Source organism: Piliocolobus tephrosceles, chromosome 6, assembly GCF_002776525.5.
Source record: "Piliocolobus tephrosceles isolate RC106 chromosome 6, ASM277652v3, whole genome shotgun sequence".
Classification (NCBI taxonomy): domain Eukaryota; kingdom Metazoa; phylum Chordata; class Mammalia; order Primates; family Cercopithecidae; genus Piliocolobus; species Piliocolobus tephrosceles.
The window spans coordinates 27,486,449-27,501,331 of record NC_045439.1 but is presented as its reverse complement, the minus strand read 5'-3'; the positions used below and the strand labels follow the sequence as shown (position 1 = coordinate 27,501,331).

General features: G+C 37.3%; 1 protein-coding gene across 4 annotated transcripts in view; it reads left to right on the top strand.

Annotated features, from left to right (window-relative positions):
• NRXN3 (neurexin 3) overlaps window positions 1-14,883 on the top strand; it is a 1,617,581-nt gene that overhangs the window by 746,887 nt on the left and 855,811 nt on the right. For all 4 annotated transcript variants that reach the window (XM_023185044.1, XM_031935746.1, XM_023185024.1 and 1 more), the window contains one exon: window positions 7,772-7,891. In XM_023185044.1, coding sequence (XP_023040812.1) covers window positions 7,772-7,891 — 120 coding nt within the window. The remainder of the gene's footprint in view (window positions 1-7,771; window positions 7,892-14,883) is intronic.

The window sequence follows — 14,883 nt, the reverse complement described above, 5'->3', positions numbered from 1 at the left end:
TCAGACTTACCTCGTCCTCACTCCTGGGTCACCAGCCTCGGCCCTCTAAAGGAATGCACATTGAGAAGACAAACTTGATATGGTCTCCAGGCCTGTCACTTCTCCTTTTCCCCCTTACCCCCTACCCCTGCACCCTACATTTCTCCATCCACTTCTTGTCTGGTTAGAACTAGCTGGTGCTGCTTTAGCACTATTTATGAATTTCAAATTGGGATGTTTGAAACATAGATTTTGTTAAGTCTTACTTGGGCAATAACAGGGAAAGTGCATTCTGATACTAGTGTTGTGAGCTTTAGGAAGAGAGTCTATTTCAAGGACCTACAAACAATAAAAGATAATCTATCAAGTTTTGATTTTCTAGGCCATGAAGAGGAATTGACTAAATCAGTGCACACGTACTGCAAGGGTGGATTCTTGAGCAGTGTGACAGGCATAAAATGGTTGTATCAGACAATTCTTAATGAGAGAAACAATCCCACATTCAAGAAAAATGATAGGAAATTTGTGGCAGCCATCAGAATTATCTGAGAAATAAAATGATAAGGGAATGAGATGCAGTTTCATGTTTTCCAGCAAACTGAAAGCAGAGTTGGAAGTTAGAAACAAAAGTATTACCACCATTGACATCTTATTTAGTCTTTCCAGACACATTTCTGTTGTCTTGTCACTTTCTCTAGTATACAAAGAAAGTCACCATCTTTTTTCATAGGGATGTGTGACTATGTCAGTGAGAGTTAATCACATATCAAGAGCAAAAGTAATTTATACCATTCCTATACAGGAACTTCCTAAGGCCTTTCAATGTTTAAGATATTAATAATTAATAATGACAATGATAAAAAAGACTTTGTAAATATGTAATTATATAGATTTGTGCTATCTTAGAATGTCTGGAATTTTATGTTGATTTGGAAGAGTGTTTTAAGAAAAATTATACTTATTAAGTCCCTAGGATTGTCTGTTATGCTTATAAACATATTTATTTGATACAGATTTCTGTCCATAAAATTGGACAAAACTAGATCTTCCTGTTTAGTTTTAATTGAATTGAAATGGTATTTGAAAGTTTTCCTTGTAAAAAACAAAAACAAAAACAAATCCTTACATCAAGATGTCACCTTTTCCCAGTTGTAGGTTAGAAATACCTTAAGTTACTTTTATTAATCCAATGACACCACACGTGCACATACCCCACTCTGGCTTACCCACATCCGTGAGAGTTTCGGTGAGTGGGCTGCACAATTAGCAAGCTTGGATTTGAGACCTCACCCTCTCACTTGCCACCTATGGATTTGGGGGAAAATTATGTCACTTTTCTGTGCCTCAGTTTACTTTTCTGAAATCTTTGCCTTTTGATTCAATCAACAGTTTAAAAATTATTTAAATTTGAAATTATGGAGATCTCCTATGAGAAAATAATTTCTGTTTCTCTGATTCTTTACTACTTTAATTATATTTGCTTTACTATGTGCTTATGAAGATTAATTGAATCAATATCTTAAAAGCATTTAGTATAGTGTCTCATTTGTAATAAGCTCTAGGTAAGCTGTGTCCATTGTTATCTATCCTCTTTCTGATTTGTACAAGATTATTTGATATCAATATATGTGTGGTGGGAAGCGCTGTTGAAGCTTTTGTTTTTTCCCCCCAATTTTTTTTGACACACTGCTATGTGAAATGCATACATGAAATACATTGACATAAAATAGACTCTGTTTAGGAAAGGATATACTTAAATAGGTTGAAGTAAGAATAGGAACTTATAAAATGATCATCTAGAAATTGTTCTAGAGTCTAGCCCAGACTCTCATTCATTCAATAGTTATTACATACTATACCTGGGCTTGGGAATACCAAAGAGTTCTTGTCAACATCTGGTGAGACTGAAATCAAAGGACACATGGCCAATTAAATACCACCACCCCACCCATCCTAAGAAAAAAATATAAACAAAAACAGTTTCAAGTAAGAGATTACTTATGTGAACTCTTATTGGTAAATTCTAGGGATAAATTGCTATAAGAACCATTTTGCTTTAAATTCTAAATGGATGGCTTAATTTCTATATTTTTTCTTTGTTATTTAGTTCTTTTATTCAATAATGTTTTGCATATTTTGAATAGAGCCCTCATGCCATACCAAATATAGTATCAGAAATTAGAGATGTACAGGCGACCAAGGCAGACAAAGCTTCTGCCCTTGAGAGGCTTACGGTCCACTAGGATTTGAAAGACAGTGAGGAACTTAATAGTACTGATAAAAACCAGACACATTGACCAGTGGAACAGGATAGAGACCCCCAAAATAAACCTATGCATATGGTTAACTGTTTTATTTAAACAAAGGTGCCGCAAGTATACAATGGAGAAAGGATACAATAAATGGTATTGGACAAAATAGATATTTACATGCAGAAAAATAAAATTGGACCCCTTTTTATACCATATACAAAAATCATCTCAAAATATATTAAAGATTCAAATGTTAGACCTGAAACTATAAAACTACTAGAAGAAAACATACAGGAAGTGCTCCATTACATTGTTTCTGGGCAAGGATTTCTTGGATGTGACTTCAAAACATAGGCAACATAAACAAATGAGATTGCATGAAACTAGAAAGCTTCTGCACATCAAGAAAACAATTGAGTGAAGAAATAACCCATAGATTGGGAGAAAATATTTGTAAAGCATATACCTGATAAGGTGCTGTTATCCGAAATATATGAGATACAAACAACTCAATAAGAAAACAAATACCCCAATCAAAAAATGAACAAAGAATCTAACTAGATACTTAAAAGAAGACATGTAAATGGCCAACAGATACATGAAAAAATGCTCAACATCACTCATCTTTGGGAAAATGCAAATTAAAACCACAATGAGATATCACCTCGCACCTGTTAGAATAGCTATTATCAAAAAGACAAAAAAAAAAAAAAAATTGGCAAAGGCGTGGGGAACAGGGAACACTTGTGCATTGTTGGTGGGAATGTAAATTAACATAACCATTATGGAAAACAGAATGGAGTTTCCTCAGAAAACTAAAAATAGAATTACCATATGATTCAGCAATCCTGCTTCTGGGTTTCAATCCAGAAGAATTGAAGGCAGTACACCAAAGAGATATCTGCACTCCCATGTTCATTGGAGCATTATTCACAATATCTAAGAATTAGAAGGAACCTGGGTGTTCATTCTCAGATGAATGGATAAAGAAGACGTAGTATATGTACATGATGCAATGCCTTTGCTCATTTTTTGATTGGGCTATTTGTTTTCTTATTATGAGTTGTTTGAATTTCTTATATATTTTAGACAATAGCCTCTTAACAGATTGTTTTATTAGGTCTTTAAAAAAGTGGGAAGGCCAGGTGCGGTGGCTCCTGCCTGAATCCCAGCACTTTAGGAGGCTGAGGCGGGTGGATCACAAGGTCAAGAGATTGAGACTATCCTGGCCAACAAGATGAAACCCCATCTTTACTAAAAATACAAAACTTAGCCAGGCATGGTGGCATGTGCCTGTAGTCCCAGCTACTGGGGAGGCTGAGGCAGGAAAATCGCTTGAACCCGGGTGGCAGAGGTTGCAGTGAGCCAAGATTGTGCCACTGCACTCCAACCTGGCGACAGAGCAAGACTCCATCTAAAAAAAAAAAAAAAAAAAAAAAGAAGTGGGAAATTCTCTCTCATTTGCAGCAACATGGATGAACTTGGAGGATATTATGCCAAGTGAAATAAGCCAGACACAAAAAGACAGATACCACATGATCTCACTTATATGTGGAATCTAAGAAATTTGAACTCATAGAAGTAGAGAACAGAATAGTGGCTATAGGAGGCTGGGGGAGGGGATGGATGGAAAAATAAGAGATGTTGATCCATGGGTACAAAGTTTCAATTAGAAAAGAGGAATAGGCTTTGGCAGTCTATTGCATAGAATGGTGACTACAACAAATAATAATGTATTTTAAATTTCAAAATCGTTAGAAGAATAAATGTTAAATGTTTTCACCACAGAAAAGTGCTAAGATTGTGAGGTGATTGATTTGTTAATTAGCTTGATTTAACCATTCCATGTGTAAACATATATTAAAATGTAACATTGTATCCCGTAACTATAAACAACTATTTCAATTAAAAAGAAATTAATTTAATTACAGGCCATGTAATTGTTATGAGTTAAGTAAACAGGGAAACATGATGAAGAGTAAATGTCCTGCTAATGGGGGCTTCCTTCAGTAGGATAGTTTGGAGAAAGCTCATTTTGAGCTGAAACTTGAAGAATAAAAATGAAATTTGAATCTGGAGAAAACACAATTAAGGCCATGGGTCCAGCAAAAAGAACAAAGGAACTTGAAGGTAGGGGTGGGCATCACGTGTTAAGGCAGTGGTCCAGGAATATGAGCAGACATCTGAACCACCCGGAGGGCTTGTTACAACGCACATTTCTCAATTCTGCCCCCAGTCAGTAGGTCTGGGTACAGCCTTAAAGTGTGTTTTTCTCATAAGCTTCCAGGAGATGCAGTTGCTGCTGGTTTAGGAGCAACACTCTGGGAATCATTGTGTTAGGAATTAAAAGCAGGAGAGGGTTGTAGCACTATGAGCTAGGGACATATAGTAAGAAATAAGACTGGAGAAGGAGGCAGGGGCTCTTAGAAGCTCAATCTTGAAAGGAAGTTCAAGGTTTGTTCCAGGTTGATGAGAAGTTGAAAGTTCTGTTAAGTCCTTAGTGACAATACTGTTGTTCTTGAATGCTTACAATGTAGTCAGTCTTCCAGTACTATCTGATTCTACATGGCCTTTGCCCCTTAATGCAAGTGAAGCAAATTCGGTGGAATTAATAAATAACCTATAATCCCCACCCTGTATTTGGTACCTGATGAGCTTTTGACAAACGGAAAAGATTACTCACTTTGCAGAGTGGAGACATGCTCCTACATTCAGGTTTTGGAATCATGGTACAGCAAATGAAGGGTAGTTACAATTCAGATCACCCCAGCATTTACTGATACACTGTTTCTGCACCTGCACGATAGACTTAGTGCCACAAGGACCTAACCAGAGAATATTACCTGATTTCTAATAGCAAGCACCTTTCAAACTTTTGATGATAAAATAGTAAAAACATAAAGCAATTAGAGGATCATATGAGGAGAAGACAGTGCAATGTGTAATAAAGTGCTAAATTGAATATTATATACAAAAATTAACGATGCAGATAAAAATTGCTATGACCACACAAAAGTGGGAGAATTATTGTTTGAAGTTATTGACTAATGTTTCATTTGAAGAAGGCATTCAGGCTGGTCCTTAGAAAATGGTTAAAATTTGGCAGTTAGAAGGAAGGCAAAAGACATGGAAAAGGCTTCATCTTTAGATTCAATCAACATTCAAAGAATTATTGTGTTTTCCCAGAGTTTTTGCTGTTTTACTGCCATTTACAGTAAAACCTTCCATGTGTTTCTGATTATCGAGTACAATTGAATTACTAGCCAATTGTATGGTGAGAGTTGTTTGGCCGGGGAGCCCCTGTGGACTTCTCAGAAGCTTTTATCCTTTGAAAGAAGCTGTCCTGATTTACCATTGTTAATGAAACTTGTATAACACAATGCTCAAGTTTAAGACCCACTGAGAACATGACCACATACCTCCTTTCATCTCTACATGGGGCAACCACATGGCCAATAGGAGCTACAGAAACCCAGCAGCAGTGCTGTAACCCCAGCGTTAGTAATTGTTTTGAACTTTCTTATGTCATGTCCTCATAGCATTGTATTATGAGTGATGGCCTGCCCTGCTTCCACCCTTCATGAATAAATGCAAAACGCCTTGCCACCCAGAAGACGAACCCTTTGTAGTTGTGCATCTCCTTTGAACATGCATCTTTAGGACCCTGTGTTCTTTCATTTCAATATTCTTGCTTTTGTGAGGCTTAGGTTAGAAACTGTGAAATATGCTGTTATTGCAATGGTTATATGTTTTACTCTGTGATGTGCTTTTATGCATTAGTTCCTGACATATATTTGATGAGTCAAAGGGCTCATCTCCTTTGCTGAGATTCTCTGGGAAATTCATGGAGTTATCCTGAATATTAAGATATTTCCTGTGAGTCCAGATACTCCTAAAGGTATAGATTTATCTTTAATCCCAAAGTTAAGGCAGAAAATATCAGAAAAGAGAGAGAATGGTTGAAGAGAAATGCCAGGCTGACCAAAAGAGAGAGTTTAATGGCAATCTGTAAGAGACAGATCATCAAAAAATTTTAATGCCGCCCTCATATCAGTGAAAGATTTTGAGAATACCTTCAAAATAAGTAAACTTATTTATAAGTTATATACATGTACTATTATTTTTATATATTAACATATGAAAGACACACAGAAATAGAAATAATTAAGAATTAATTAAAAGAAACACAATTTCTAATATTTTCTTTCTATAGCACAAATGATTCTCTTTTGCATGCTCCAGCGCACACACACTCCATTTAAGAGAATTTGTTTTTAACCGGGCGCAGTGGTTCAATCCTGTAATCCCAGCACTTTGGGAGGCTGAGGCAGGCGAATCACGAGGTCAGGAGATTGAGACCATCCTGGCCAACATGGTGAAACCCTGTCTCTACTAAAAATAAAAAAAAATTAGCTGAGTGTAGTGGTGTATGCCTGTAATCCCAGCTACTCGGGAGGCTGAGGCAGGAGAATAGCTTGAAGCCGGGAGGTGGAGATTGCAGTGAGCCGAGATGGTGCCACCGCACTCCAGCCTGGCAACAGAGTGAGAGTGTCTCGACAACAACAACAAAAGAATCCATTTTTAAAATACCTGGAGCAGCAGTGTGCTGTAGTGCAATGGCTCTCAAACTTCAGACTGCATTCGAATGTTCTGGAAGCTTATAAAAACAGATGTATGCCTCCCTGCAAAAGTTTCTAATTCAGTGGGTCTGGGGTGAGCTCCAAGTGTTTGCATTCCTGACACATTCCCATTTGGTGGTTATCTGAGAACTATATGTTGAGAACCACTGGTATAGTCGACAACATGGGTTTTAGAGTTAGTTTACCTAAGTTGGACATCAGCATCCTTCAATTACCAAATATGTGACCTTGAGTAAATTACCGTGCCTTCCTGAGCTCAGTTTTTTAAAATCTGTAAATTGGAGGTAATCATAATTACTTAACTCTTAGATTACCTAGAAAGCTCAGCGAGATAATGTAAATAATGTAAATGTTTAGTACCTAGTACTCCCCTCCTACAAAACATCAACACATGCTGGCTGCTAAATCCTCCTTCTTCTCTTTCTTTTCATCATTATCAATATCATTAAACATATTTTTTATGTCACAAGGTAGACATAGGGACTTTTGGTTTCAGGATTAAAAAAAAATTGTGCCTTAATTTATAAGAATCATGGGAATGATTTTTTTTCTGCGTTAGCATTCTACATTAAAAAGACTGTAATCCAAATGAGATATCTTTCTAGTTGAAAGGTAGAGATGAAGCTATTTTGCAAAGTCAACCCAAAGGAGAACAGTGTGTTCAGCCCTCTCCCTTCTGTGTGTAACTGTTGATAGTTTGTGGCTAAGTGTGTATTTCCGTCATCTTTTGTATATACTGAGTTTTTGTTGCATGAGATTGAGTTGACAGTATTGGTGCTGTGTCTTCAAATGTTTGGGGGCATGAGAATGGTAAATTCAGGTGATTTCTTTGAATCTAATTTTTAACATTTCTTCTCTCTCTCCTTTTTCTTTTTCCCCCCTCTTCTTGTGCATCACTAGGACCCAGTACCACCTGCCAGGAAGATTCATGTGCCAACCAGGGGGTCTGCATGCAACAGTGGGAGGGCTTCACCTGTGATTGTTCTATGACCTCATATTCCGGAAACCAGTGCAATGATCGTAAGTACAGCAGCCTTTCATACTGGAACTTTGTCAAGGTGTTCAGAGATTTGGAGAATCTTACGGGACAATATATAAAAGGATGACTCTTCTGAAAGATTCATAAGTAATTCTCTCCTCCAGGAACTTGGGAAGTAAATGACTAGTGTTCTTATGAGACGAGTGAAGAGATGTGTCTTGCTTAACAACCCTAAATGTTCTCCCACTTGCTTACTCCCTGTGTGTTTTCTTTAGATTAGAATAGCGACTGACAAACAATAACCATAGCAGCAAAACCAATTCAGGCAATATTTTTGTTGTAAGGGCTTCAGGTCTTCATGAATTAAATCATCTTATCTTATTGAATTTAACTCCAAATTGGTTAATAATTTTGAGACTCTCCCCTTTTACATTGCCTAGAATGTTGAGGCTATGTAAAGGGTATAGCTGTTTTCTCAAAAGGTTTGAGTTCTCTGAATTTCTTAGGCCTTCCAAATGACAAAGATATTCAAGAGTTTACTTTTTACAATTAGCAAAGCTTAAAGCATTCTTGGGTATCTTTCAGGTATAGGGCAGAAATTCTCTCTGACTAAGTTTATTAGTATCTGTTTGGATTATATACTCAAGCTATTCTGTATGTTTGTGTGTGTATATATATATATGTGTGTGTATATACATGTATGTATGTATTTTCTATTTTGTGAGTGTGTGTGTGTGTATATATATATATGTGTGTGTGTGTATATATATATGTATGCATATATATTGTGTATTTGGTTTTTATTGAAAGAGAGTCTTGTGATAATTGTGTCCACTAGTGATGCTTCTGGTTCATGGGTTTAGTTCTGACTTCATGAAGGTGCTTCTAGCACTGGTGGTAAAGACACTTCAATGCTGTGGGCATCTATAACCTGTGTCTCCACTTCTTTCTCATGTTGTTTTCTTGATGTGGCCATAGTAAAGATGAGCATACACTTGAAATTTCTGAACAACTACGTCTAAGTGATTTGTTGAAAATCCCTGACTTAGTGGGTCCTACTAACCTTCTGACTTTCTAAATGCAGCCTTGGTTTTATAATCCAGACTCATTTGAACTCTTGGTTTTAGGAAAATGATGTATGACATTATCTGAAAAAATAGTAAAGTCACATTATGATGTGGCCACATGGGAGCAGACACCAATTATAATGCTATGCCCCCCAGATCTATGTGGTTTTCTTGATTCTTTATTTCTCAGCTTATTATCTGTATGCAGCTGTCTGTTGTTATTCTTTTTCCCATTTTTCTTAGTAGTTTTGGTCCCATATGCTCTTTCATTCTCTTAAGGTACACTGAGGAGAAACAAGTGGAGAAGTTGGCAATATAGAGAGAAAATTATGTAATACACATTCATCTAATTACATAAGCATATGCCTCTGTATCTGTCATGTGAAGGATATAACTTCTGGAGAAAGTTTTGGCATAAGATTGCTCTTACCAAGTCTTTTGGTATTATTGAAAGTCACGTTGCCATACTTATGATGTGGAAATACTGTTTCACTCTGAAACAGGTAGTTATAAACCTGAGGAATTATACGACATGGTCTTTCTTTTTCCTCCAATTTGTCTGTATAGCACTCACTAGGAAGGCTTTTTTTCTCTAAATGGTGGCATAATGCTTCTTTATCCTCATAAGTTTATTTCTTGTCACACATACATCCCACTCTGGGTTGAAAATGGTCATGAAGAGACTCTCTACACAGAACAGGTATAAAGGTAAGTTATCCTACCATGGTGAACATGCACAATCTTCAGAAGGTAGGTATGTCTTTTTCTATCTGTGGCAAATTCCTGTCTGTCACCCAATGCCAGGCATTATTTTCTGGTACAACTCAGGAAGGATTCTTTCTAGCATTCTGTGACTGTTTCTGGTTTTATCAAGAGCAGATTATGTCTCAGTCTGGGATGTGGAGTATTACATTGTCCGACTTGGGGAATTTGTTGGGATATAATGAAGTACTAGAACTTATATTGGGAAAATGTCAGCTTTCCTTTGTGATAACAGTTTATCATAGTTCAGAAATATTTCTAGTAAATCTAGGTTTAGGGCAATACATTTTGAATTTTATTCTTTAACAGTGCAGCTAAATCTTTTCATTGTAGCAGACTTGGGAACCTGCATCTCTAACAGGAGCTACTTGCCTAGTCCCCCACTTGGAGATTGGACCATGGCTTCTGTGATTGGATAGATATATGCAAATGATGAAGTATACATCTTTTTTTTTTTGAGACAGAGTCTTACTCTGCTGTTGCCCCTCTGCTGTTGTCCGGGCTGGAGTGCAGTGTCGCAGTCTCGGCTCACTGCAACCTCCACCGCCCAGCTTCAAGCGATTCTCCCATCTCAGCCTCCCAAATAGCTGGGATTACAGGTGCCCGCCACTATGTTCAGCTAATTTTTTTGTATTTTTTAGTAGAGACGGGGTTTCACCATATTGGCCAGGCTGGTCTCGAACTACTGACCTCGTGATCTGCCCTCCTTGGCCTCTCAAAGTGCTGGGATTACAGGGAAGTACACATCTTAATTGTGGAGTGTGATAAATATATAAAGTTAAGACATAAAGGATGTGACTGTGAAGTTTGAATATAAGCTTTTAATGAAATCCAACCAAATATAGCAGAATGGTAGATTGCTTAAAATTATTACATTGGACGTTTCTGTTTCCAATAATTGGTATTCAAGGTATCTGGAAGACCTTCTCTTTTGGAACTAGCATCAAAGCCAGTTTGTTCTACCTAGAATAAGCAGTCTCACTATATCATAGGCCATTATTTTCTATATCAGTCTTGACCCTTAGAATTATAATTGGCTCTTTCATCTCATAAACATCTTCAAAATGAAGTTCCCTGTATGATATTCTATGTGCTTACCTTTGTTGATAAATTTTTGGTGTTGTATCCTGTATCAGGATTCAAGTATCAACCTTCACTGTCACCAGCAGACTTGAATAGGCTCATGCTTATCATCAGCAAAGAGCAGTGGGGGAAATTGCAAAGAAAGAAGATATAAGTTCATGGAGGAGGAAGAATAATGACAAGAAGGAATGTAAAGAAAATCAGAAAATGGGTCTTATATGGAAGAGCACAGAGGTCATTAACAATTGCTTTGGTAACATGCCTGCCACAAGTGGCCTGTCTTTGACCTAAATAACAGAAATGGATCAAGGCATTAAAAGTCGAGTGCCATCAAGGAAACCTGTCCTTTACCTAATTAATTCCTGCAAAGAGAATGTTCTATAGAATGTTGCATATAGCTCAAATTGTATCCATTTAAATGCTATCATAGGACCGTGCAAATAGGTTAGAGATCAAATTTAATTGCAAAAAGCATTTTGTGGGGAAAAAGAAAGGTTATGGATATCTCATTTTCCAGGAGCTGTTTCTCAGAGCAACAGATTGATCCTCAATTAATGAACATGAAAACACTTCAGTTTATTACTGTGTATCCAAAAACTGAAACTTACTCAACAGGGAAATAGCTAGGTCTTATATTTTCCAAAAAAAAGGTACTTATTTCATCATGTGTAAAAACGTTAATCATATCTAGGCATGACTTGTAAGGCTCTAAAAATGTCTGCATTTTAGGGTGTTGCTTTTTCCTAGCATTGGTTCTTTTATAACCTTTATGTTTTTCTTGCCTATTTACCAAATACGTTTGCCTGACAATTTTAATGTGCTGTTACATAGATACTGCCTCTATGAGTAGAGTGTACATTTTAAAACTTAGTCTCATTTAGTGTGAGTAGGCCAAGCCTGGATGTTTTCATTGCATTTCTTTATTTGTGTGACCCTGGTGGGTTGATGGAGGCAGTGGGGTGAATTTCAGTTTCACTCTTATAAACATAGCTGTGCAAAGCTGATATTCTTTAGAGCTGATTGTCTTGTATAAGCGTGATTCCCTTATATGGGGTTAGGAAACAAAAATCCTCTGATTGGAAACCCAAGTGTCATTGATTTGCTAATTTTCTTACATAGTTTTAGATATGACCTTCCACAATGTTACCTAATGGTAAAGTCACAGGGAGTTTCTTGGGGGTTGACTTTTAGGGCTGTTTTGATTCTACAATCTAATCATCCCAGAAGAAGTTTTGAGTTAATGTAGAAATCAGTATGATCTGTGGAAGAACACATGAGTAACATTTTCCAAGATAATCTTCAGTTCTTGTGAAACATTTAAAATTGAGAGAGTTGGCTATTCAGAGGGTGAGCACCACCTGAAAATCAACTTAATAAAAGCTGTCTTGGACTACATTTTAAGAACAACGAAAGAAATGGAACCTCACCATGGTTCTTATGGGAATATTCTTTTTTGATATTGGGTTCTTATTAGTATTTTAAATCAGGACTGAGAACCTGGGAAATTCTAGCATGTTGTAGCCATGGCAGCACCAGGCAAATCCAGAATCTTCTTCCCATATTTTGTGGTGATATCACTGTCATGGTCAGCCTGCCGTTGAGTTTTTCTTTCCTTCACAACATCGGAAAATGTTGTGTAGAATAGAACCCTCCTGAATGCACCCACACATGTACAAAAGGGTTGTCATTTTTATGGACTTTGTGAAAATAGCAGTTTTAAACATTTCATACCTATCTTTAACAGCATTGTTGCCTTTTACCACGTACATGACAACTGTTTTGAGTGTCCTGTAATTTGGGGGTCTCGTTATTGCTTCTTGTGCCCTGTAGAAGCATATATAGGACAGTCTTCGGCACATGAGTCCTTAACACACATCAGGTTTCTGAGTTTAGGAAGTGGATGCTCATCATGGCTTTGTGGGGTGAAGTAAAGGGAATGAACATGGGTCCTCAGCCCACCCTTAGGAGCCGGCCACCCTGTGCTACATTGCTAGTCACACATTGCAGGCTGCCTGTTGGAGAAATTGCTAGGTTCACACTGGCATGTAATAATAGATGTTCTTTGCTTGCAACAAATCAATAGCAAGCAGCTGTGAATCGTGCCGATAGTGGAGTGTAAAGCGCCTTTTTCAGACAGTTTTCTGCAGGAGTGGCTGTTAAGCTGCACTGTTGGCTATTGATTGGCCTTTTGCTTTTTATTTATTGTGTGGGTTTATTTTTTAATGTAGGTTGGTGTATTGATTAAATCTGTTAAAAACACATTTCCCATTCAAGCTTCAGAAACAATCAGCAATGTATGCATTACTTAGTGTGCAAAGAAGGGGACAGACATGTGTTTACTAATTCTGTCTCTTGGGTCTGTATAGGTACACAGACATGATGCTAAGAACTTGTGCTGTTGTGAACCTCTGTTGTTCCAGACCTATTGGTATAGCATTAATTCTTAAGGAGATCAGAGTATAGTACATCCATGTTTTTGGTTATGTGTTCATTCCCTGCCTTTGTTTTCAGACTCTGCCTGCCCAGCAAATAGGCCATATGTGAGAAGTTCACTTGTAAAACAATTGTTGCTCAGAATGCACTTTATCGTTTATTGATGAATTCACTCACCAAACATTTCTTATTTGCAGATATCATCATGAATAAGAGAGTTTTGTTCTCAAACACCTTCTAGTCTAATGGGGAAAGATGCGTATGAAGGTGCTTCAGTAGAAACATGAACGGTGTATAGTGAGGAGTCATAAGGTGGAGTAATGGCAACTACCCCAGGGTTGAGACTCTACTGAGAGCAGCTGCTTTTAGGACAGTTTTCATTGAAAATGAGGCTTGAAAAAAAATTTTTTTTTTGAGACAGACTCTCTCTGTTGCCGAGGCTGGAGTGCAGTGGTGCAATCTTAGCTCACTGCAACCTCCACCTCTTGGGTTCAAGTGATTCTCTTGCCTCAGTCTCCTGAGTAGCTGGGATTACAGGTGTGCACCACCCACCACATCCAGCTAATTTTTATATATTTAGTAGAGACAGCATTTCATCTTGTTGGCCAGGCTGATCTCGAACTCCTGACCTCCTGATCCGCCTGCCTCGGCCTCCCAAAGTGCTGGGATTACACGTGTGAGCCACTGCACCTGGCGGCCTTGAAAAATTTATAAGTATGTTCAAAGCAAACGTGATATGGAAGAGGGCTGCAAAGGAAAGGTAGCGTCCAGCAGGCAAGCAGGGGGAAATATTCTGCAGCCACTGTTAACGTTATGTTGAAATCATTGCAGGGTCCTAAATGTAGGCCTCACAGGGCTCAAATCTTGATGTATTTCATTGAGTCATTGGTAGAGATTGATCTTGAAAATTTATTTATAAAGAATCCGATTTTTAAAAGGCTGATTTGTAATGTGTATAACTTATTAAATGATAAAAGAAATCAGAGCATAGTCATTAATTTAATTGGCTCTAGAATCAAACTGCTTTAAATGCCAGTCCTGAATCTATCTGTGAAGTTGAATTGTTCACTTAGCTTCCTGAAACGTTGGTATAGCATAAGGAGTGTAATAGGTATTTGGTAAATAGGATTAGCGGTAGATTTTATTGTAGCTAATTATAATATTTGACAGCTGTTAAGTCCTTATCATGGTCCTGACACTCTACTAGGACCTTTATAAGGATATCATCCTTTTAATCATCCCCAAATTTTTAAGAAAATATTGTAGTATGATATTCCTGATTTTAATTATGACAAAACTGAGATCACACCATTAGAATATAGCTGATTGAGGATTTGGTCCCAGGTTTGTGTGACATAAAAGTTCACATTCTTATTCGATTTGCTGCCACTTAGTCACTATTAGAAATCACAGTTTAACATCTGTACTGTTAGACTAGGATGCTTAATTCCATGTGGGCAAGTCTTCACAGACAATCACATTGCATAAAAACATAGAACTGGAAAAGGGAAATTGTGTTCTGGATGATTAATTGTATCATATTGTGGAATTCAGAAAATTTTGGGTGTGCCTTCTTAACACTCAGATGAGGCCATTTAGAATTAAAATATCTTTAGCCATTATAGAATTAGAGTATCTTGCCCATACTCCCAACTGTTTATATTTTCATTCTCTGTTGACCTAGATCT